A 24,171-nucleotide genomic window follows, 5' to 3' on the forward strand; every position below is an offset into this window, starting at 1 on the left:
GGACTTATAAATAAGGGCTGGTATTTCTATTTGGGGATATGTCATCTAATCTCCGATAGTAGAAAAATGGTTCTTCCAGTCACCTAAATATTTAATATAAAAATGATTTACCTTATCCACAAGTAAATTATTCAGTCATATATTATTCAGTCATATGTTAATTCATTTAGCAACTCAATTGTCTGCAGAAAGCACTAGAAGATACTCTTCTAATCCATCAAGGAACTTAAAACCTGCTCCTAGAAATAATACAAACAATAATAATACAAATATGGTTAAATAATTGGAAAAAAATTAAGAGTGCAATATATGAGAAAGTTAATTTTTTTACTTATATTTCCTAAACACTGCAATAACCTAAAATTGATCTCTTGGAAGTATGCTTGGAGTGTTGAACTGTAATGAAAACCAGTAGGAATGCAGCTTATAATTTTTCTTAGCATTGCTAGAAGTATTTGACTGGAAAAGGTAGATCTTGAGTAAAACTAGTTAAAAAAAACAAAATAAAACAAAATCCATCATCTTATAAAGATCCACATTGAGAGAGGATGGAGATAGGACACTAACATTTTTTTGCCAGTATTATTGTTTCGTATAGGTTTGCTTCATTCAATTTATTTATTCTTTTGAAGGAAACACACTGCCAGGAGTCACAGTAGTCAAATGCAGAGCACACAGAGGGTTTTTCCTTAAGGAGGTTCTAGTCTAGAGGGAGAGATAAATATGCAGACAATAGAGGAAGGACCCATGCTTCTGACTTCAGGCTTCGTGAAGGGTTGACATTTGGACTATCTGTGATATAGTTTAATAAACTAGAAGAGATGTAGAGGATATTCTTGGCTAAGGACAGTAAATGAACCAAGGCTCAAAGGTTCAAAAGTTTGTTTTCAAGAAAAGCAAGCAAAGTTTCACAATCCATTGTCTATAGTCTGAATCCAAGAAGCTCTAAAATCCAGTTTGTGTGTGTGTGTGTGTGCATGTGTGTATATGTATGTGTGTGTTTTGTTTTGTTTTTTAACTTGTAGCAAACTTATTTAGTGACACAATCTGACCTGAATTGATGATAGGCTGTTTATAATCCTTATTTATTCCACTTATGGGAATATTTGTAGACATTGTTGCAGAAATATCAATCTTATTTATTATAGGTGCCGCCCCATCACAGAGAGGTTTCACTGGTATTTTATACATTAACTCCATTACATTTAAAAACACCACCGTGTGCCGCCCAAACCAGAATCACAGTACACACCTAGCCGCAGGTGTTTCAGATATGGGATTGTGGACCTGAAGTAATTATAGGTGATGGGATATTGTGGAGACAATGGTCAGGAAGCTAGACAAAATTGTGCCAGTTTTTGAATTCCACGTTAAAGATGTTGAAAATTCTACTTTCAGCTGTAAAGAAACCGTTATAGGCTCTTGAAGAAGTGAGTAAAGCATTCAATAATGTTTTATCAAAATTACTTTGTGTTCCTGAGCACACACTATTTTAAATTTCTTTCCCCAAACAATCGTAAAACCCGAGATATTTTCCTCTGAGTAACAGATAATGATGTCAGATGAAATATCTGTTGAAAATAGATGTTTACATCCATCATTTGTTTCCTTGTGAAAGTGTACAGGAGAAATAAGGACAGAGAGAGCAATTTCAGGTTTTGTTGGCAGTTTGCTAAGTATTATACCAGATAATATGGTCAGTGTTTGATGTCCCCAGATGACTTTGCTTTGAAAATGCAAGAATTGCTTCCTGGAAGAAAAAATAAGCAAAACCCATAAGAAAGAGTAATTTATTTCATTTTTGTTCTCATTCCCTTCAAAATAATGAATTCTAATTAGATTAGGAGAATTAATTGAACAAAGATGAACAGGTAGAAACAGGAACAGGTAGAAAAAGTTCGGGAATTATAAAAATGAGTCTGGAATGCACCCATCTCAGTTTTTCTTTCTTGGGATACCTGGGTAATTAGTCTCTCACTTTTCCCAAGCTTGTAATAAGCGATCCTGGGAACTTAGGAACAAAAATACATTTCGCTTTTATTAAAAAAAAATCTCATTAGAGGGGCTGAAAGCAGAGGTAGACATGTAATAAAACCATGAATTGGTACATTCTCCAAAAAGGGTATTTGGTTGCTGCCTTAGGGATATTACTAGATCTACTTCCTAGACATGGTATTTCAATCTCTAGAAGTCTGTACAGGGAATCAGAGAATCCCATCCAATTCATAGCTTATGCTTTTCCTGAAAATCTATTTGACTTCAGAAGAACTGTGCATAATAATAGCATGTTTACAAACAGTTGGGGGCTCTCACTGGAGTCCAAGGATGAAGTACCTGCATTAGGGCCATGGAACAAAAAGTTTTTGACACTATAACCTCAAGAGTTATATATAGTCTGAAGATGTGACATTCCTAGGTTTTAAAAAAAATCACTTATAAAAAATACTGATATTTTTAAAATCTTTTTTGAATGTTTTATTTTTATTTTTGAGAGAGAGAGAGAGAGAGAGAGAGAGAGCATGAGCAGGGGAGGGGCAGAGAGAGAGGGAGACACAGGATCCAAAGCAGGCTCCAGGCTCTGAGCTGTCAGCACAGAGCCCGACGCAGGGCTCGAACCCATGAGCCATGAGATCATCACCTGAGCAGAAGTTGGATACTTAACTGACTGAGCCACCCAGGTGCTCCTTAAAAATTATTGATATTTTTAAAAACAAATAATATTTGTTTCTTCTTTTAAACGTATTCAACGTTGGGGCGCCAATGTTGGGGTGTCAAAAGTAAATAAACAAAAAAATTTTTTAATGTATTCAGTGTTAATAATAGAAAATTCAAAAATACAAAAATTCAGGAACAGAAACTGATGATGACATTGATTGCATGTTTTCGTGTTCTACAGGCACTGTACCTCATGCCCTATGTACACTATTTTGGTTAAGCCTTACCCTGTGGTCATTATTGTTCCCATTTCATATAAATAGAAGCTGATGGTGGGAGAGTTAAGTGATGTGCATAAAGTGGTCATGCCAACAAGTGGGAGAGCAAAGGTGAAGCCCAGGAGGTCCAGCTTGGGCACTGGCATTCATGTTCTGAGCAACTGCATACCACTGCCTCCCCTCGACCACCGATCACCACCAAAACAATCACCAAGAAATAGGCACTGTTGTATTTTTGTGTATATGATTTCAGTCTTTCCCCCCACGTGTCTTTATTTTTAAAAGCAATTAGTTAGATTTATTTTTAAATTCAAGTAATTTTAATTGAGATCCTAGTGCAGGCTGTTTCCTTTTTACCTCCTATGTTGGTCTTTTTGATGTGGAACTTATGCAATAAAATGGCAAAGACATGGTTTTGGTACTTGGTAAACCAGAATGCAGTCCTAATGCTGAGTGTCATAGGTAATTTACTTGGATTAGAAACAAAGTCCAAACAAACAAAAAACACTCTCCAAACAAGTGGGCATCATGTTAACACCTCCTCCTAAGCAAAAGCTACTTATATTCCTCAGCTCGAGGTGTCAGTGACGGCATCCGGCATGTGTTAGAAAATGGAGGAAGGATGGATTTTCCAAATTTTATCTTCATATCCTTTCTTTTCCAAATGTAAGAATCCCAAACATTCTTAATAACCTTAAAGTTTTAGGACCCGCCTTTAAGAATGCTATTTCCATTTGCATTTACAGATTCTACATTTTAAGTACAGGAATGGCCATTGTGTGACTTATACCATGTCCTGATTTTTTTTTTAAAGAAGGCTCTCTTTTAAAAACATCCTAGTCCTTGTTAAGCAGACCACAGATCTTGGGAAAAAAGAGACAAGAATGGTTGAAGGGGATTAAGAGGTACAAATTTCCAGTTATACAACAAATAAGTCACGGGGATGAAAAGTATAACATAGAGAATACAGTCTATAATATTGTAATAATGTTCTGTGGTGTCAGAGGGTGACTACACTTATGGTGAGAATTTCCTAATGTATATAACTGTGCAATCACTATGTTGTACACCTGAAACTAAGATAATATTTTATGTCAACTATACTTCAATCCAAAAAAATTACAAACTATTAATTGTGGGGAGTCTGTAAGTGCTAAACTCTGCATTAAGCATTTTCCTTTCCCTCTCCCCTCCCACCCCCCATATTTTGTTGCCACAGCAATTCTTCAAGACAGGTCAGTAGCATAATTTTGCAAATGAAAACAATGAAACTCAAAGAAGTTAAGAAATTTGTGAACACACATGGCTAGTAACTGGTAACACTGGGATTTGAAGTCAGAAATGTAGAGCTCTGAAGTCCCAGATGTTTCGTATGATGTCACCTAAGAGTTGGAAAATTTTAATATTTAGGACCTGGGGTGGATTTCCATCCAAATAGGAAAGGCATCTAAAGCAGAAAGAGAAAAAGGAAAAGAAATCACTACTTAAATCAATTTTATGGTTGTATGCCATCTTGCTAAGACCCAATAATTTTTCTTATAGAATTTTTAAAAATTGAATTGAGATATAATTCAGATGTCATAAAATTCACCCTTTTAAAGTGTACAGTTGATAGTTTTTGTATATCCACAAGGTTATGCAACCATCCATCACCAATTCCAGAACATTTTTCATCAGCCCACCACATAACTCCATACTCATTAGCAGTCACCTCTTATCCAGTTTTGATGAAGCAAAAAATTTTCAAAATCTTTCTTCTAAAAACCAAATTTTCTTAGATTCTTCCCTCAAACAAAAATGGTTTCTGGTTATTTTTATAGATGTAGGAAAGAATTTATAAAATAAATTAACATAACAAATGATTGATGCTGTGTAGCAGCCACTCATGCACAGAGAGTTGGGAAATTGAGGCTTTTCTTTTCATGAAGTAGCTTTATTTGTGCCAGCATGGGCTCAGTGGGCTAAGAGCCAAAAAGGCTGAGCCCTGAGCACAGTGGGGGGTTGCCTTTTGTATGATTTTGTGTTCCTTTGTCTCCCATTTGTGGTGACATACAGTCTGAATGGACGGTCTATGTTAGAGTAGTGAGGAATGTTGTGTACGCACAGATAGCCAGGTTGCCTTCCCTTGTCTTAAAGTTTTCACCACATTCCTTAGGGAGGGGCTCTACCACATTCCCCCTGTTTGATGCTCTGACCCCCTATTTTGGGTCAAAGAGTATTATCTTGGTTTAGAGGTTTATATTTCCTTAACATCATCACATGTGTGGCTGATTTCCTTTCAACCATTACCTCAGTGAGGCTGGAGACAGACAGTATAACCATGGGAGCTAGGCAAGGTAGGATTTAGCAGGCTTCCAAAATCAAGAGGATAAAACCTATGAGGGTTTTGAATCCCCCAAGATTTTAAAACCATCCTCCAAATAACTCCTCAGGGTCCAAACCTTTCCAAACCTTTCCAAACCTTTCGGGGATGTGAGCAACATTTCTCATTCGATCTGTGATCTCCTCTATGATTTTTCCATCATCATCTCTCTGTAGGCAGCAGTTGCTCACATTAAACTTTCCACAAACTCCTCCCTCAGAAGCAGGCAAGTAGTCTAAGGCCAAGCGATTTTGATACATAGCATTGTACATTTTGGTTGCTGCTTGGCTAGTAAGTTAAGACCTCTGGCAGTTTCACTGGTTATAATTTCTACAACTGCTTGCAGTCTGATTATGCGGTTTAGCATGTAAATGGGAGTGCGGTAGCCCCAAGACCCATCCTCTGCCCAGGTGGCAGGGCCATAATATTGGATTATATGCTTGGGAGGCCATTCATCATCTTTCCAATTGCCAATGTATAGGGCACGTCATTTCTGTTGAGTCTCCCTATCCCCATACATGTGGACTCCTAAATGTTCCCCCCTGGCAAAGGGAGCAGGAAGAAATATGGATGAATAGTTCCCAGCACATATGGCTTTGACCAGCCTGAGGGAAGGAGTATATAGGCTGTCCTTCCTCATATACAATATAGACCACCTGGGGCCTGCCATTCGATGGCTGAATCGACATTGTCCCAGGCCTCTCGGAGATGAAAGAAGTTAGACAAGGGATGGGTATCTGGCTCAAGGTGATCTGGGGACCATCACCATTGGGTTTCCCAGACAGTTGAGTTATAAAAATCTTTGGCCTAGGCACGTTAAGCTTCCAACAGAGATGGTGAACTTTCTTCCCCATCAGGCAAGGCAGATTTTCCCAATAATTGAGGTTTTGAGGAGCCAAACCCTGGTAGTAGGACTAGGGTATTCTGTTCCATTATAAGGTTTGTGGGGGATCTAATTCTCTAGTGTCCCATGGTCATTGATCCCCCATGTTGGTTCCCCCGCATACATAGCAAGAAGAGATCTTAAGAGTCTGGGCTATAGTCTCTGCTAGGGCTAGAAACAAGTTCCTTGCTGCGGCTGAAATGGGAGGGGGGCTACTTCTTATTTCTTCATAGAAGGAGTGGAAGACTTGATGGGAAATGGTTGGATGGGTGGTAGTGACTCCCTTGAAATACAGCACAGTCCCTGGGTCCCTGCCTCGCCCATGAATCCAGATGCCAATTCAGGTGCCCCCTTGCCACTTGGAATCTCCAGGGTTAATGATGGTAAAATTAACAAGGTTACAGGCCCTTGATGTAGCAGCCCCCTTCTGGAGGAGTGCTGTTGTGCCTTCTTTTTTCCAAGTAACCCATGAAACACAGCTCCAGCTGAGGCATAACAACTCAGGTGTATAGGCACATAAACCATTTTCCTCACACATGTATTTGTCATTGAGTCAATATTCCTGCTCCCAATCTAAGCCTCTTCATGGTATATCAAAAGTCCTTGGACTCTCTATGACAAGTGCCCACTTTTTTTGTATGAGAGATGCATCTGGGCCAATACCTATAATCACACATACATCAAACAGTATTGACACCAGTCATTTGGGGTTAGTAATTTGTGTCCAGCTGACCAAGGCCCCCCTCTCTTGACAGGGTCGGACTTCTAACCAGTCTTCACCCGGGAGTATTGTGAGTCAAAGCAAGTGTATTGATTCTCTCGTTGGCAGATAGAATAGGTGGTCTTGTGTCCGCAGGTCCCCAGGACTTTTCCTTGGCATGAGAAGTGGGTATGGTATACTAAGGTCCAAGTGACTCCCTGGCCTGACCTGGTTATGTAAATACATGGGTCACATGATGAGGAATCTAGGTCTACAGAAGGGGTCCAGATTAGAAGTAATCAATACCAATGAAGCATCCCATCCACAAAGGGAAGGTGAGTGCTAACAGAAACCTCTCACCACACTTTGAGCTAGCCAGGGCGGCCTCTGCCAATCCTATGGGGAAAGTAGAGCAAGAATCACAATGACAGTGAGAACAAGGGGTGACAGTGCATCACAGTAAGGAAACAGATATAGAAAATAAGGACAGTCTATTTGTTCCACCGGACTGTCGATTCCTCAAGCTTCTGTGTAGATTAGTCAGCTTCCGGAGTGACTAAAGCAGGGCTGCAGTCTCCCAGAGTCTCTGGAGTTGTAGATTGCTTCTTCCGTAAGGTCAGCTTGCATGGATCAGGAATGCACTCCCAGTTTCAAGATGCCAACTTCACACTGCTATGTGAATCCAGGGACCCGCCTCGGCTACCTTTACTGCAATAAGGGTGGACAAAATGACAGTGAACAGGCCCCTCCAGAGGGGTTTTAAGGGTTGGACATTCCTTTCCTTCACTCATACAGCATCTCCTGGTTTAAATGGGTGAGGGTCTGTGGTCACACTCACAGGTGATCGCTGCCTAACCTAGTGGTGTAAGGTGGTTAGGGTAGAGCCAAGGGCCCACATCTGTTGCCTTAGGGTTAGGTTGCCTATATCATTTAGATCCCCCCTTATGCCCCCGATAATGGGGGGGGGAAGGGTACCCATAAAGGATTTCATAAGGGAAGAACCCCATCTGCTTAGTGGGGCTACACCTGATTCTTAACAAGGCGATTGGCAACACCTGGTCCCAGTGTAGGTGGGTTTCCTGACATAGTTTACTTAACTGCAACCTCAAGGTTTGGTTCATTCGTTCCACCTTCCCAGAGCTCTGGGGTTGGTATGCCGTGTGTAACTTCCAGGTGATCTTTAACCCCTTTGTCACCAGCTGCACCACCTCAGCCACCAATGCTTGCCTATTACCTGATCCCCTAGTGATAGGGATCCCAAATTGAGGAATGATTTCTTTTAGAAGTCAGGCCACTTCGTGTGCCTTTTTCTGTGTGAGTAGGGAAGGTTTCCACCCAGCTGGAGAAAGTGCACGCAAAGACCAACAGATATTTACAGCCTCGCACCCGGGGAAGCTTAGTGATTTCCACCATCATATTTTCAAGTGGGACTCCCCCGACATTCTGCACCCCAGGGGTGGCCTTGGGTCTCTGATGTGGGTTATTCCGGGCACACGTTTCACTTTGCCCACATACGACTCAGGCTATTCTGGAGAGTAAAGGGATGTAGAAATGTTGCCTCAGTGTAGTTTCAAGAGCTGTCTGGCCAATATGGGTTTCCTGATGGAACTGCTTGACAAAAGCTGGAGCCAGGGCCTCAAGAATTGCTACTTGGCCATCTTCAAATTTTCATAATCCACCAGGGAGGTAGCTTCCATTTTCAGTCTTAAACCAGGTACTCTCATGTTGTGAGTAATTAGGATCCCATTCTGCCTAGGATCAGTGCAGACTAGGGAACAGTGCAGAAGTTAAAGCCGCTGATTCTGCTGTTCCTTTGGAGGCTGCAAGCTTTGCTTCTTGGTCTGCCAAGGTCTTGGTCTGCATGGTCATACCATGAAGCTGTGGTATCTCCCCTTTGATGTCCCCAACAATGCATGACTGACATTCTTTTAGGGGCCTACACAGCATGTAAGAGTTCGAAGATTTCCATACGTTATGTCTTTTCCTCCTGAGTTTATTATATCCTTGTCTTTATATAAAGTCCCGTGTATGTGGAGAGTGGTGAAGGCATACTTAGAGCCTGTGTATATATTAACATGTATCCCTGCCACCACTTGGAGGGCTTGAGTTAGCTCAATGAGCTCTGCCTTCTGTGTCAAAGTCCCCTTTGGCAGGGGTTTGGCCTCAATGATAGAATTCAGGGTCACCACAGAGTACCCTGCAAGTCATTCTCCCTCTTTCACAAAACTGCTGCCGTTTGGTGAAATACTCAGTGCTGGGGTTCTTGAGGGGCTGTTCCCTTAAGTCTGGTCAGCTGGAGAACACCTCACCTATGACTTCAATGCAGTCATGATCTGGTTGACCTGGCCCAGCAGGCAGTAGGGTTGCAGGGTTTAGTGTCCACACTACTTCTAGGTGAATGTGCGGGTCTCACATAGCACTTCCTGATATCTGATCATCTGGGTGTTGGTTAGCCAGTATTGTCCCTTATACTCCATTAATGTCAATTCTGAATTTGGCACTTAGACTGTCAATTCTTGTCCCATAGTTAACTTGTCAGCCTCAGACACTGAGAGGGCCATAGCTGCAAGTGCCCGTAGGCAGGGTGGCCAGCCTTGAGCAACAGAGTCAAGCTGCTTGAAGAGATATGCCACTAGGTGATGCCATGACCCCAACATCTGGGGTAGGACTCTTACCACAATGCCAGTATGTTCATGAACATACAAGAAGGACTTGTACATGTCTGGGAGCCCCAGACCAAGTGTGTTGGTGAGGGCCCATTTGATATCTGCAAAGGCCCTTTGCTGTACTTGCTCCCATAACAGAGGTTCCTGCTCTCTACACTTTATGGCCTCATAAAGGGGTTTTGCCAAGACTGAGAAGTTAGGTATCCAGATTCTACAGAAACCTGTGGCCCCAAGAAACTCCCAAACCTGATGTCAGGCCCATAGAACTGGGATCGAATAAATAGCCTGTTTTTGTCTCTGGGCCGAGTTGGTGCTACCTCTGGGAGAGGTGAAAGCCAAGGTACTTGACTTTCTTTTGACAGATTTGGGCCTTTTTCCTTGAGACCTTATAGCCAGTCTCCCATTGGAGGGTAGGGAGCTGCCGAGTTCCTTCCATGCAATCCTCCTGGGACCTTCCAGCCAGCAGTAAATCATCTATGTACTGAAGCAAGACACAGCCATGTTGATCCACTGGGAAGGCTCTTAGCTCTGAGGCTAATGCAGTGCTGAAAATAGCTGGGGAGCTTTTGAACCTCTGAGGCAATCTGGTCCAAGTCAACTGGCCCTTGTCACCTTTTTCAGGATTCTCACACTGGAAGGCGAAGATCGGTTGACTCTGGAGGGCCAGGCAGATGCAGAAGAAAGCATCTTTGAAGTGTAGGAATGTGAAGAAGGCACTTTTGGTGGGGATAAGACCCAAGGGAATGTATGGGTTTGGGACAATCAGGTGCAGGGTGATGGCAGCCTGGTCTATTGTGCAAAGGTCTTTGACCAGCCAATGGTTATTGGTGCCTGGCTTCTGGATTGGTAGGAGAGATGTGTTCCAAGGTGACCAACAGGGTTGGAGGATCCCCTATTTTAGAAGTCTCTCCAGGTGCTTCTGTATCCCCATCTGTGCCTTAAAAGGGATGAAATATTGTTTTTGGCTGATGGGCCCTGCCCCCTAGCTTTAGTTCTGCAGTTACGGGAGGTATGTTCTGGGCCAGTCCTGGTGGGTTGTCCTCAGCCCACACCCCTGGTACTCTGAAGGGCAGCTCAGGTCCCTGTTGTGGCTCCTCCATGAGAATGTAGAAACAACATTCTTCCCCTTGGGGAATTGTGAGAATCATAATCTTTGCTTCCGGCTTTCATGGGGTCAGAGCAGCTTGTCTGTGGGAGTTGAAATTTTTCTGGGCCTGCTTCTTTCCTAATGGGTCCCAGCCCGTTAAAGCCATGGGGCAGTCAGAGAGGTACAGGAATTCATAGATGACTTCACGGCCACGTAAATTTCATCACCAAGGCAGCAGGAAAAGACAGCGTGTCCGATTGCCCATGACTCCCACAATGGTAACTTGTCTCTGTGAGAGGGGGTCCACAGGTTGGGACACCACTGAATGTTCCACCCCAGTATCTATCATGAAGTTGATGAGTTAGCCCCCCACATTCATTTGGATCATAGGTTCTTGGGGGCCTAACAAAATAGAGCTCAGTCTGTCCTAGTCCTCCTCATAGTCCTCGGTGGTTGTTTGTCCCACAAAATCATCTTTGGGGGCCCCATGAGGTCATGATGCTGGTTGGTACCAGCCCTGGACCACATGGCCTCTTTCTTTCTGTTTGGGACCCCACTGAGAATTACCCAGCCACAGGGGGCACTCATTTTTCCAGTGGCCCTCCTGATGACAATGAACACACTGATTCCATCCTAACTTTGGTCCTAGGCAAGATGATCTTCCCCACCATTCCCCTTTTAGGCCCTGGCCCAGTCCCTGCAGGGCATCTTTCCAGGAGCGTTCTGACTATTCCACCAAGGCAGCAGCTAACAAATCTGACTTTTTCCACATCTTCTGGCATTCTTCCCTCCATGCTGCCTGGTCATGGTTGACAAACACTTTAGTTGCTACTTCTAGCAACCGACTGACCTTCATGCTGGCAAAACTCTCTAGCTTTTGCAGCTTGCACTGGATGTCCCCCCTCCTTGGGCCTGACCTATGGAATCCGCCTTGAATATCCACTGGTTAATGGGTGCCTCTGGATCAAAAGGGGTGTAGAGATGAAATTCCTCACATAGTCTCTCATAGAACTGGCTTGGGCTCTCTTTGGGTCCCTCGAGCACTTCTGATGTTTTACTCATATTTACGGCCTTTTCTTCCCTTCCTTCTTGCCATTTAGAAGGGCTTCTTGATACTGTTCAGTCCTTGCAAGCCCTCCATCTACATTTGAGTCATTTGGGTCCCATTTGGGGTCCTACCCAGGGAAGTGAGCCTGAGCATAAGCTTGGGTTTTCTAGCATCCCAGCCGGGATATTCTCCTCTAACAATTTTAGGACTGCCTGGGTAATTTGGTGACGCTCCTCCATGTCGAAGAGGGTCGGGAGGAGTTGGTGGCAGTCCGTCAAGGCAGGTTTATGGGTTTCAATTATGGACTGCATTAGTTCAATCATAGCTTGGGGCTTCTCCATATGAGAGGGAATATGGTGCTTCCAATTTAGAAGTTATATAGTGTTAAAGGGCTGGCTTCCTCAGATCTGGTCTTCCTGATCATAATAGATAGGTCCCCTAGTTTCCTTCAGTGAAATCTGTAGGGGCCTCTGGTGTTGCTGCAGGGAGGGACTATCTCCGCTGGTCTGACCTTCTAATTGCTTTCTGGGATGGGTGTATGAGGTTAGGGATGGTGGTCCGGGCAAGCCGTCACATCCTGAGAGGCTGGTGTTGCTAGAGGTGGCAAGGCCTTGGAACTAAAGACAGGCTCTGGTGGGATTTCAGCAACCAGGGCGGCTGGAGGTGCAGGTGGCAGTGAGGGGTACAGTGGGGCATATGGCTGTGGAGGCTCCTCAGGCTCTCCTGACAGAATGGGTTTTTCAGTTTTTGGCCAGCATTTGGAGGAAGCCATGACATGAGCCATTATAACTTTACAGTTCTCTTCAATGTAGACTTTTAGCCAAGGCAGCCGGGATAGAACCAGGTCTTGCCAATAGTCAATGTAAGGGAATTTGTCAGGGTGGCCTGGATCCTCCACAATGACCCTGAACACTCAGCTATTTCCTTATCAAGTGAGCCCTCAGCGTGCCAGCCCACCCTGTATGATGGCCAATAAATTTCACAGAATGTCTGGAGCTTTCTGGGGGTTAATTTTACATCATAATCTTCTGAATATCCCTTTTTGAAATTTCTTAACATACACTTTAGGAGAATCAGTTTACTCTGCTTTCCTCCCGTTTCCTCCCCCTAACAGACAACTATCATTCACAAGAGGGGAAAAAGGGGGAAGAGAGGGACAAATTTGGAGAGGATGCACACTCGTTTCATCTATTTCTTGCCAATCTCCTCTTGGAGATATTTCAGGCACCTCTTAGTATTGGTAGGTTCAGTATCAAGCCCTGACCCAGATCAGACTCCTGAGGAAGTCTGACACCACCCTAAGCCATATGAGGTTGCCAGGGAACCACGGATTGGGATTCAACACTCGATTCGGCCCACTGGTCAGGTCAGAAACTTTCCACTGTCTGTCTCATTCACACACAGTCACATAGTGACTCCAGCCTGCTGCCCAGTGCCAGTCACCCTGGAGTTGTGGTTTCGTTCCTTATGGAACTATCAGGCAAATCTGGGAGGTGACCAGGATTCCCTTCTGCCACTTAGGGGCAGGTCTACCAAAACGAACCTGGGTTCTTACCAGTCTGATGGGTGGCTCCGTGAGCTGGTTCCTGGGCCTCACTAGGTTCCTTTGTGCATCCAGGGCCCCTGCCCCAGCCTGCCGGGAGGGGCTAGTCTCCTATGGATCAAGCAGTCTGCTGGTGCTAGGCGAGGTCACCTCTCCAGGTGCTTCAAGGTTTGTGCCCCAGTGATAAGGGAGGTGAAACACTGTCTCTGCATCCCAGATGAGCCCCCACGAAATGTAGCAGTGAGTCACACACAGAGAGTCAGGATACCGAGGCTTTTCTTTCCATGAAGCAACTTTATTCATGCCAGCACCAGTTCAGTGGGCTAGGAACCAAAAGCCTGAGCCCTGAGAGGAGCAGGGGTTGCTTTTTGTATAATTCTTGCTTCCTTGTCTCCCATATGTGGTGACATACAGTCTGAATGGGTGGTCTATGTTACAGAGTTGTGAGGAATATCGTGCACGTGTGAGGTTTTCACCACATTCCTTAGGGAGGGGCTTTACCACATTTTAAAATTTTAAGTTAATATACAGTTTTCCCAAATGAAAAATCCACAAAAACAGTCCCCATTTTATGTCACTTCATCAATATTTAACAGGAATTAATATTTATTTTTAAATGTTAATTTAATTTCATTCCATCAATATTTAGTAAATAAATTATTTATTACATGTTCTAGGTACTCAAGACATTAAAAAATGAAAGTTATAGTACCTAAATTTGTAGATAAAGGGGCTTACAATCTCTTGGAGAAGATATATGTGTGCAGGCAGAATAAAGTAAGTTTTATATTAGAGGAACTATAGTGTTCAGAAAAAAATTTCCTCGAGAGAGCATTGTGGCATTTGTGGTAGGTCTGAAAGAATGTGTGGGATTTTTAAAGTTAGAGATGTGTTTAGGTGATGGAAATGAGAACACCTATTTGGAATTGTGCCCCATTTCAGTAATGAATTTTGATTAATAAGCAAATGGTACTTCCTTGAAATTTTCCAGTATTAACTATCTTGGATTGACTGATTTCAAAATTCTCACAATAAATAACTCATGCTTGGCTATGATAAAGTAGAAATATTTTCCTTCTCTGTGACTCAGAGAGCTTACCTTTAAGTTTTTCTTATAGATGACAAACTTTGCATTTATTCAAAACAGCTTGTTTTAAGGGCTATTAGAAGAGAATGGAAAATGCCTGATTGTAGCAGCAAATCTTGAAGTATTCTTTCTTTGAAGATTGGGGTCTGGGGGTGGGAAGGTTGGAGAAAAATGCCTGGAAGTGCTAATCATCAACCAGATATCAGCAGGTTTTATCAGAAAAGTCCTACAAAAGTAACATCATTCATTGACTGTTGAGTCTGTTAAGATAAGATGTACCTACGTTAAATGCCCTGTAACTAATAGTGATGTGATGGAACATAGGTCAGAGGTGGAGGTATATAGAGTCTGAATTCTGGGTGCTGTTTTTTTCTAAGCAGAGTTTGTTCTTTAGTGGAGGCAGTACCTATTAAGCGTGGCTAGAAAGTAAAGTAGCAGCATTTATTAAGCACTGGACGTTGTATATTTCAATGAGAGTTATCTCCTTCCCTTCAGCTCAAGTTTCTTAAAGTATATGAAGCTTTTACTGAGTGCTTGCTTCTTACCCTCAAAAGACAGATGAATTTACCCATTCTTTGTAACTTTACTGGACTCTGCAGTATTACCAGTACACTTATAGTTTACATATCTCTCTTCCTTGACTAGCTTTTTAGGGAAAGGAGTTAATTTTAGTTTCTAAATACTCATGGGGAGGGTGGGTGGATGAGTGAATGGGTTAAATGTTATTTGGAAACTTTACACTGTTTTCCCAGTGACAATGACCTTGTTTTGAACCCATACCTCAACATTTAAAAAAATTTTTAATTTAATATAGTTTTATTTCAGTTCCCTTCCTGGTGGTAAAAAAGTGGAGTTTTTTTCCAATAGAAAAATTAGCAAATAACAGGAGCGGCAATTTCTTGCAAAAATATAAGCTTTTAAATGAAAATAATGTTCAAATGTCCTTATAATTAGAGATATGCAGATGAAGACAACATTTCAAAAAAACTGACAAAAATAAAAAAGGAGGACAATACATTCTGTTGGTGAGGCTGTGGGGAAATAGGCATTCTCATATATTGCTGGTAAAAATCCAAATTCATGCAAGACTTTTGAAGGAAACTTGTCAATACCTAACAAAACTAGTATACACTTATTTTTTGACTCAGCATTCCCGTTTCTAAGAATCATACTGTTTCAAAGAAATGGTCATGGGGGAAAAAAAAGAGGAAAACTGAGAAAAAGACTCTTAACAATAAAGGATAAACGGATGGTTACCAGTAGGGAGGTGGGTGGGAGGATGGGTTAAATGGATGATGGGGATTATGGAGTGCACTTGTGATGAGCGCTGGGTGATGTATGTAAGTATGGAATTACTAAATTATACACCTGAAACTAATAATATTACACTGTATATTAACTAAATGGAATGTAAATAAAAACCAAAGAAAAAAAGAATCACATTTTGCAAGAATCTACCTGCTGACAATATGAAAATATGCAAGTGTTCATTGCAGTATTGTTGATAATAGAAAAATATCGGAACTAACTTGAAGTTCACTATACATGGAAGAATCTACTCAGTTGTGCAAAGGAAGCATAGAAAAGATAAACCGGAAATTAAAGGGGCCAGTTACCTATAGGGAATGGATGGGAAAGGAGTGGAAAGAAGGGGAAGTGAGAACAGGACAGGAGGGATAAGACAGTGACATTTATGGGAGCATGCATTTTTTGTAAATTTTTGACTCTTAGAACCATACCAATGTTTTACATACTCAAATGAGAAAGAAATAATTAGTTAATTTTGATTAAATAATTAAGATCACCCAGCAGAGAACACAAATGATGACAAATGAATCTAACTGGATTACAAATGATTGACTAACCCATACTGAAAAGGATGGTGAAGAAAAGAACTAACCTATGTCATTTTGGGAAATAATATTTTGACTGGATATTGTAAGGCTAAAGACAAAGACAACTGTGCATAAATACAGTACTTCAGTGATGAATCCATTTCTCACAGGAATATTGGTTAGGAATTCTGTAACTACTTTAAGTGTATTCCAGAATTGAATAAATAAGTGAATATGTTATAAATGATAAAAGGTCTTTCACTGTCAGATAAAGAAGTTGCAAATAAGGAAGAGGCAAAGAGTAAAACAAAACTTGTGTTTGGTTGGAATTATAAGTTTAGTGATTGCTATCTTTATCTCTATTTCTATCCTGTCTGTATCTCTACACCTATCTGTAGATATCTACCTATTATATATCTACATATAGATGCATCTACATATAAATATATCCACATATAGATATTTCTACCCATTTATAGAGAGAAATAGATACTTCAACAAATATGATGTATGAGTTTGTACATACATATATTTCCCGGCTCTCTCCACCAAGAGAGCCTAGGAGCAATGAACATCCCAGTAACAATGAGCACACTTAGCACCTGGATTTTGGTTTCTAAACACTATTTTCCAATAAAAAGAACTAAGGCTTATTAGAGAATTAGTTGATTCCTGAGCTGGGGCAGGAAAAATAAAAAATAAACCTGGAACATCTTGTGGTGCCAGAAAATTAAGGAATTCTTCAATAAAAAGATGTAGGAGCCAACCATAAGGACCTCCCAATAGCTAAAGCTGGGACAATTTGAGCCACAAAATAATGATAGTATTGAATTATGACCCATAGAATTAATATCCATGAGACCATACTGATATAAATAAATAATTGAATAAACAAATAAGAAGAGGAGGAGGTACAGATCTCACAGAAGAACTCCCATTTGTATAGAAGGAATGAGGAAAATACAAAGTCACTGTGTAATGCTATGCAATTACACAGTGCAATGATAATTGCTATAAGCAAGATCCACCAATGGATTCTAAAATCAATGGATGAAAGTTTGAGGAGAAACAGGGTACAAACATAGCCTCAAAGTTTCTTCTTAAGAGATTTATCAACTATAAAAAATTTAAAAAGTAGCTTTATAGCGTAGAAACTTAGCAGATACTACCTTAACCAAGTGATTCATATTGTATCACTAGTTGATATCATGTAGCCCCTGATAATGATGAATTGAGACGGAAAGAACATAGCTAATGTGACCTTCATGCCAAAATGAATAACCTTATACTAATCATTAAGAAGTATCAGACAAACCCAAATTGAAAGAAATTCCACAAAAATATTTGACTGATATTAATATAAGTGTCAAAGTCCTGAAAGGCAAAAAGTCCTGAGAGACTGTCATAAATGGAAGGAGACTAAGAAGACACAACTAAATGCAAGGTGGATCTTAGTTGGATCTTGGAGGATGGGGTGGGGGGGGAAACTAGTAAAATTTCAGAAAAGTTTGCAGTTTACGTAATAGCATGGTACCGGTGTGAATTTTCAGCTGTGTTAATTGTACACTGGTTATGTGAGTCATTAACATTAGAAGAAGTTAGGTGAAGAGTATACATGAACTCTATAATCTTACAACTTTTCTAGAAGTCTAAATTTATTTCAAAATTAAATTTTGGAGAAGAACAACAACAAACAAAAAAGAACAAGAGGAAGAAAATAACAAAAATAAAAACCCCAATGTATGTCATCTTTTAAAAATACAGTAAAACCTTGGTTTGTGAGCATAATTTGTTCCCGAAACATGCTTGTAGTCCAAAGCACTCATATATCGAAGCTAATTTCAAGAACGATTGGCTCAGTTGTGATCACATGATGTTTGGCATCGTGTATTATTTGCATAACAAGACATTGCTCATTTATCAAGTTAGAATTTATTATAAATGTTTGCTCATCTTGCAGAACACTCGCAGAACAAGTTCCTCGCAATCCAAGATTTTACTATAGTTAAACGTATTTGGGCCATGCATGTCAGTAATAAAGTAAGCTAGCTGCTAGTGACTGTTCTTGCCACGTTATGTAATAAGGTTGATTCTACCAAGAAAATACCGTATACTGGGTGGCTTAAATGATGAACATTTATTTCTCACAGTTCTGGAGGCTGGGAATTCCAAGATCAGGGCCACCAGTATATCTGGTGTCGGGTGAGGACCCACATCCTAGTGCATATGTGGCTGTCTTCTCACTGTGTCCTCACATGGTCAAAGGGGAGAGAGAGCTCCCCACCGCATTTTTATAAGGGCACTAATCTTATTCATGAAGGTAAAGCCTCCCAATGCCTCCACTTCCCAATTTTTTGGGGTTAGGATTTCAAAATATGAATTTGGGGGGAATGCAAACATTTAATGTGGGTAATTGCCTATCAAAATTGGACTTGAAGGTATTTCTAAGACGTGAGATACAGGCCTGGTCGTCAATGGACTGTACATGTAACAAAGACCAAAAGTACTATGTTAGCTATCATACTGGTCTTTATCTTTAAGTTTCTGTGTTGGTTTGGCTTCTCTGTGAAAATAAAGTTGCTTTCCATTCAATAGACATTTTGCCATTAATATACTCATTAAAACTTTTGGGGCCTGGCAAAATTCTGAATATGTTATTACTAACTCAGTGTAGTCTTCCAAGCAGATAAATATACTGATTAATTGCACAGCTGATGCCAAGAGTCAATAGATTCCTATTTAATATGAACAAAAAATATCTCAGATAAATGACCACTTAAAAATCTCAGAACTCCCACAAATATGAATTCCTACAAACTATGAGTAAATAACTATAGAAAGGAAAAATTTAGATACTAAGAATTTAAACAAGTTCACCTATCATTATGTACCAGATTTTCCAGTCCTTCTCAGAAAGTGATAAATTATTTCATTTTGAAACCACACTAGTGAGTCACTTGCCAGAGCTGGCCCAAAGTCAATAAGAAAATAGAGAGAATGCCTAACTTTAAAAATCTTAATTAGAAGCAGATAACATAATTTAAAATTTGGTCATTATGTAGTAATATATCTTGAATTTAAAATAAAAAATATGATTGCAAGTAAAAAATTTGATTTTGTCTTACATAATAATAATACATAGAGAATGTGGAAGTTTTTCTGAAACTAAATGTGCCACCTTCCTACCATCCATTGTGCTCATGGCTACTCCTCTTTGTTTTTGTTTTGTCCTGTTTTTGGATGTTATGGTACATGCAGAATTGAGTTCTCCTTAAGAACTGCCCAAGGTACTTTTAGGAAGACTAAAATATGTGCCTAACTTGAACGTGATGTCACCTTAGGAGTTACTTTAACAAACATGTAAGTCAAAGACCAGATAAGGGGAGGAATCTTTATTTAAAAAACAAACAAATAAACAAACAAAAAAAACCCCCTAAGTTTAAGTAATAAAGCTCCAGTGATCCATTCCCTTTTGTACTTACTTTGATCAAAAGTCCATAATATATACTAGGAAAATATTTTTCATTAAAATGTTATGTGCTCTCTTTGGTTTAATCTGAACTCATCTGAGAGTTCCATAACAAGAACAACAAAAATCTATAAATGTGATCCCAGGTTTGTTTTTTCAAATAATGTGATGATCCCTTTTCTTTGCGATGAATACACTTGACCACAAGAACCACTGTCATTTAAGCAAGACAGCAGCAGGCCATTTGAATACGAACTGTAATGGAGTTCGCTTTCCTGCCTTGCCTTCTAAGAGTTTGCAATTCTCTTGAGGAGAGGGAAGATTCACAAGTAAACTCTTCATATCATCAAATAGAAGAGCCACTATGTGTGACCATTAAGGAGCACCTAGAACCCTTGGTGGTGATCACCCAGTGGTGATAGAGCCTCTTCTTGCAAAGATGATAGAATATCTAAAGCACTGTCACATTTCCCCTCACTGAATCCTTGCAACAGCCTTGCCTGGAAGGGAGAGAGGCTCATAAATATGGAAATTGGTGCTCCAGAGGTCAGGTGCCTTCTAAAATCACACATGGACCTGCTCACTCTGCTCAAGTTCCTTGAGGCTTATGCTAAACCGTTACTACATTTCAAGGAATAGCATTTCCCTCAAAGTAAAGAAACAGCTCTCGGCATTGGGTTCCAGAGCAGGAGAGCTCTACGGGAAAACTCTCTGCCTCTGCGTGTGCAGCATGAAGGGATATTTTTAGATGTTTTCCTTTTGTTAATTGCCTCTCCCTCCATGGGGAATTTCTATGGGCAGAATCCCCAGATGGGCCAAGTTACTCACTAATTCCCGAAGAGACTGGAAAGACAAAGGCCATGGCCCAGGTTGCCTGGGGCCTTAGAACTTCCCCAGTGATAACAATGCTGTGGCTTTAGCAAGATCTTCAAGGACCTTGGAGCCCACAGAGCTTTGGTGATCCCACTGAACAATGCGGCTAAGAGGTGACTAGAAGGAAGGCCTGGATGTATCCTCTTAAGTTTTGGAACCGCCCCAAATGACCTTGCTAGAGCTCTATTATGAAATGAGTTTAGAGAATGTGGAGCCAGCAGTGGCTATTAGCTCAAAACGCCCTCCAGATGTCCTGGCTTTCATCCATCATCTTTGAGAGGAAAAAGGAAGAGGCTTTTGAATGAGTATTTCTCCAGGGAACTTCAACCTTAAGCTTCAACCTTTAGGGAACATCACAGGAACTGTAAATCAGGTTTAGCCTAGAGAAAAGAAGAAAGGGGTGATGAAAACCATTCTTACTCCTTTGCAGGGAAGAGGTAACCAGCCAGTGGCTTTGGAACAATGGATGGAAAGAAAATGTAGTATGTTTTTGGTTCGATGTCAGGGTAAATCTTCTAACAGATTTTGTGCAATGAACTATCTGGGGAGTTGGTTGTTCTCTATTATCTGAACCTTTCAAGCAGAAATGCTAATATTGGTATAGACACTGGTGTTCCTTGGAAAGTGAAAGCCACCAAAAAACCTACAGGTGAGGGGCTAAGTAATAATAATTGCTAACACTATTATGACACTTACTTTATATCAAGTTTTTTTTTTTAAATCTTCAACAAGATAGATGCTATTATTATCTATAAGGTATATAAGGTAAATGCTATTTATCAACTCTCTTATTGATAAGGAAACTGAGGCACAGAGAGGTTGAGTAATTTGTTCAAGGTCACACAGCTAGAGTAGGAATTTGAACATAGGCTGCCTGTCTCCAGCACCTGAACTGCTCACTGTATTGCTGTGTCCTCTCAGGTCTCTTCTTGCCCTGAGGTTCCAGATAGGGTGGAGTCTGGTCCCATAGCCAACATTCTTTGTATGCTTCACTCACAAGACTTCCAAAGGGGCACTGACGGCCTCTGAGAATAAACAAAGCCAAAGGGGTGGCTGATGAAAAAAAAATCGAGACCTGTAGACCCACAGGGAAGCTCACTGGTCATCTTTGGTGTCAGTTCGCCGAGTCAACCTACCAGAATATCGCACCAAAGCGAAGTGCTGTTGTTTTCAAATTTCCCGCCTCATCTGCCTTCCAGTCTGCACCTGTGGCCTTGCCTTCCTTCTGGCCTTCCTCTACCCACCCAGTCACTCCCCTTGCCCTCCGCAGCACTTGCCTCCCCACTCACCTGTGCTAGAGCTTTTTCAGAAGACTGGAGGCCAAGGAGACATCATGAAGTTGCCAGTTCTCTATTCCACACCCTCTTCCCCACTCTGCGCCCAGGGTGGTATGTGACTTACCCAAGGTCACAGAGCCCGGATCAGAAAATCCAGGTGTCCAGACTCCCACATCCGCGCTGCGCCTAGGCACACTTGCGCTCTCATGGCTCGCACCCAAGAGCTTTCTTTATTCCACATCCCCACCTCCCCAGCGCCGTCCCCCCCCCCCCCCCCCCCCCCCCGCCAGTTCCCTGGAGTCGCTTCTGACGCTCCAGCAGCCTCCAGGGTCCAGCCCTTCCTGCGGGCGCTTCCCTTCCGCCGGATTCCCACGCTGGAGTCACCGTCGGCAGGAGCGCAGCCCGCGGGAGCGCTGCCTTCCGGGCTAGCTCGGCCGGGCCCCGCGGAGCCCCTCTCGGCGCCCCGCAGCCCGGCACTGCTGGGGTACTGAGGCGGGCGGGCGCCCCAGGCTCACCGCCAGACCCAGAGGGCCAGGGCCGGCGCGGGACCCCGTCCTCGTGCCTCCGGGCGCCGGCCCCTGGAAGGGCCACGGAGCCACCGTGACGTCCCCCCGCGTGGCCCGTTCACTCACCCTCCCTCCCTCCCGCAGCCCCGCAGCTTCCTTCGGGAAGTCCCAAAGTATCACGCTCGAGCTTACTGGGGTGTGGCCGAGCCGCCCGTCCCCCGCCCCCCCCCCCCCCCCCCGCCGGGCTGCCCCCAGCGGAGCGGCACTTCCTCCTCCCTCCCAGCCCGGCCGCGGCGCCCGCCGCGCTCCTGACCAGAGTCCCAGCTCCCTGTCCACCTGGGACGCGCGCACCATGGACTCCGGACCCGGCTGCCGAAGACAGGCGGCCTTTTGGTTGGACAATTAGCGGAGGTGGGCGGGGAGTTGACGAACCCCACACGCGCGCCTCTCCATGAAGATTCTTGAGCTTTCTTTGAAGAAAGGAGTGCATATGCTGCAGTGTCTCTGTGGAAGGAGCCTGAGGTCCAGCAACAGCCTAAGTGGTGAGAAAATGTTCTTTCCTCGGCCTTAAAACGCTGCAGATGCCCCCACCCCACCCCTTCCTCCCCCTTGGCTCCCTCTGCGCTCGGCTCCCCTCCTTTATTCCGCGCTGTCAGTGGGAGAAGGAAGGCGGTTCCCTAGTGGGGCGAGAGAAAGGCCCCGGCCGCCGGTTTTGTCTTTGGGGGTGTTTTTTTACTAATCCCCGAAGTCATCTGCGCTTTGTAGAACGCTCTAGCTCTCGCTGAGCGCCTGGACTGGAACCGCGGGTCTCTTTTCGAGGGGTGCTTATAAACTGACCTGCTTTCGCACTTCCTCGCGGCTCTCTCCTTGTGACTTGTAAGGGCGGTGTGCGACTTGGAGTTGCTCAGTGTCTCCTCTTAAGAAGTTGCTGATGCGTTCGACAGGAGAGGGGACTTTTAAACAGGTGGCTGGCGAGGCAGGTATTTTTTATTTTTCTTGCCTTGTCGGAGAAGTAGACATCTGGCCTTAGTCGGAGAGTAGCTTTGCCCTGGAGACCAAACAATTTCTGTCCTCGGTACTGAAACAGGAGAGTCTCAATTAGCCCTGGGTTTAACCAACCGGGTCCCTCAGGAAAGGCCCAGGGAGGGAAAGAAAGAAAATCAGACCCTTTTAATGACCTGCGAAATTTAGAATTTAAATGAAAAAAAAAAAAAAAAAAAAAGAGGAAGGAAAGAAGGAAAGAAAGAAAGAAAGAACGAACTAAGCTAAAATCAAGTGAAATTCTCTTCTGATGAAGCCCTACAAATGCGGTGCTCTTTCACCACACTTTGATTTGTGCATCTCTCTGTTTCTTTTTAAGGTGTAAGTATCCTTTATTGTGATTATGTCTACTAACCTTTCGACTGCTAATCTAGTTTTTGTGTCTTTTGGTTTTCTTTACAAAATGGAGGTGGGGTGTGAGGAGAGAGGACAGGTGCCCTTATTATGTCTAGGCAAGTGTCACTTTCTGAAATAATTTGTTTTGCCCATAAATTACCAGTAACTTTAATGTCCAACAATTTAACAATATTATAGTAGGCTTCATGTTTAAAACTTCGTATGCTATTCTGGGGGATCTGATTCATTTGGTTACCTCCCTATTTTCACCCTGTTCTGGAACTATAAAGATTATATTTGGAAAGATTAGAATATATATAGATTTCATTCATTTTTTCCCTAAAATTTTGACTTTCTGGCTACTCACCACTCTAAATGAAAAGTAAAACTATTTTAAAAGAACTAATTAGGTAATTTCTATGTGAAATATGAGAATATACACTTTTGAAATACAATCACAATGAGATCTTATATTTTTACTTTTGTTGAATTCATAAGATTATTTACAGTCTTTTTTGCCACCAT

General features: G+C 42.3%; 1 protein-coding gene across 2 annotated transcripts in view; it reads left to right on the forward strand.

The window, feature by feature from the left end:
- Nucleotides 1-24,171, forward strand: part of FGF12 (fibroblast growth factor 12) — a 563,179-nt gene that overhangs the window by 162,842 nt on the left and 376,166 nt on the right. Inside the window, exon 1 of one of the 2 annotated variants that reach the window (XM_060639538.3) lies at nucleotides 22,564-22,811. The exons of the other annotated variant lie outside the window; for it this stretch is intronic. Coding sequence (XP_060495521.1) covers nucleotides 22,721-22,811 — 91 coding nt within the window. The 5' untranslated portion in view covers nucleotides 22,564-22,720. Of the gene's footprint in view, nucleotides 1-22,563; nucleotides 22,812-24,171 lie in introns of those variants that run through there. 2 annotated transcript variants of the gene reach the window in all.

This window comes from Panthera onca, chromosome C2, assembly GCF_046562875.1.
Source record: "Panthera onca isolate mPanOnc1 chromosome C2, mPanOnc1 haplotype 2, whole genome shotgun sequence".
Classification (NCBI taxonomy): Eukaryota; Metazoa; Chordata; class Mammalia; order Carnivora; family Felidae; genus Panthera; species Panthera onca.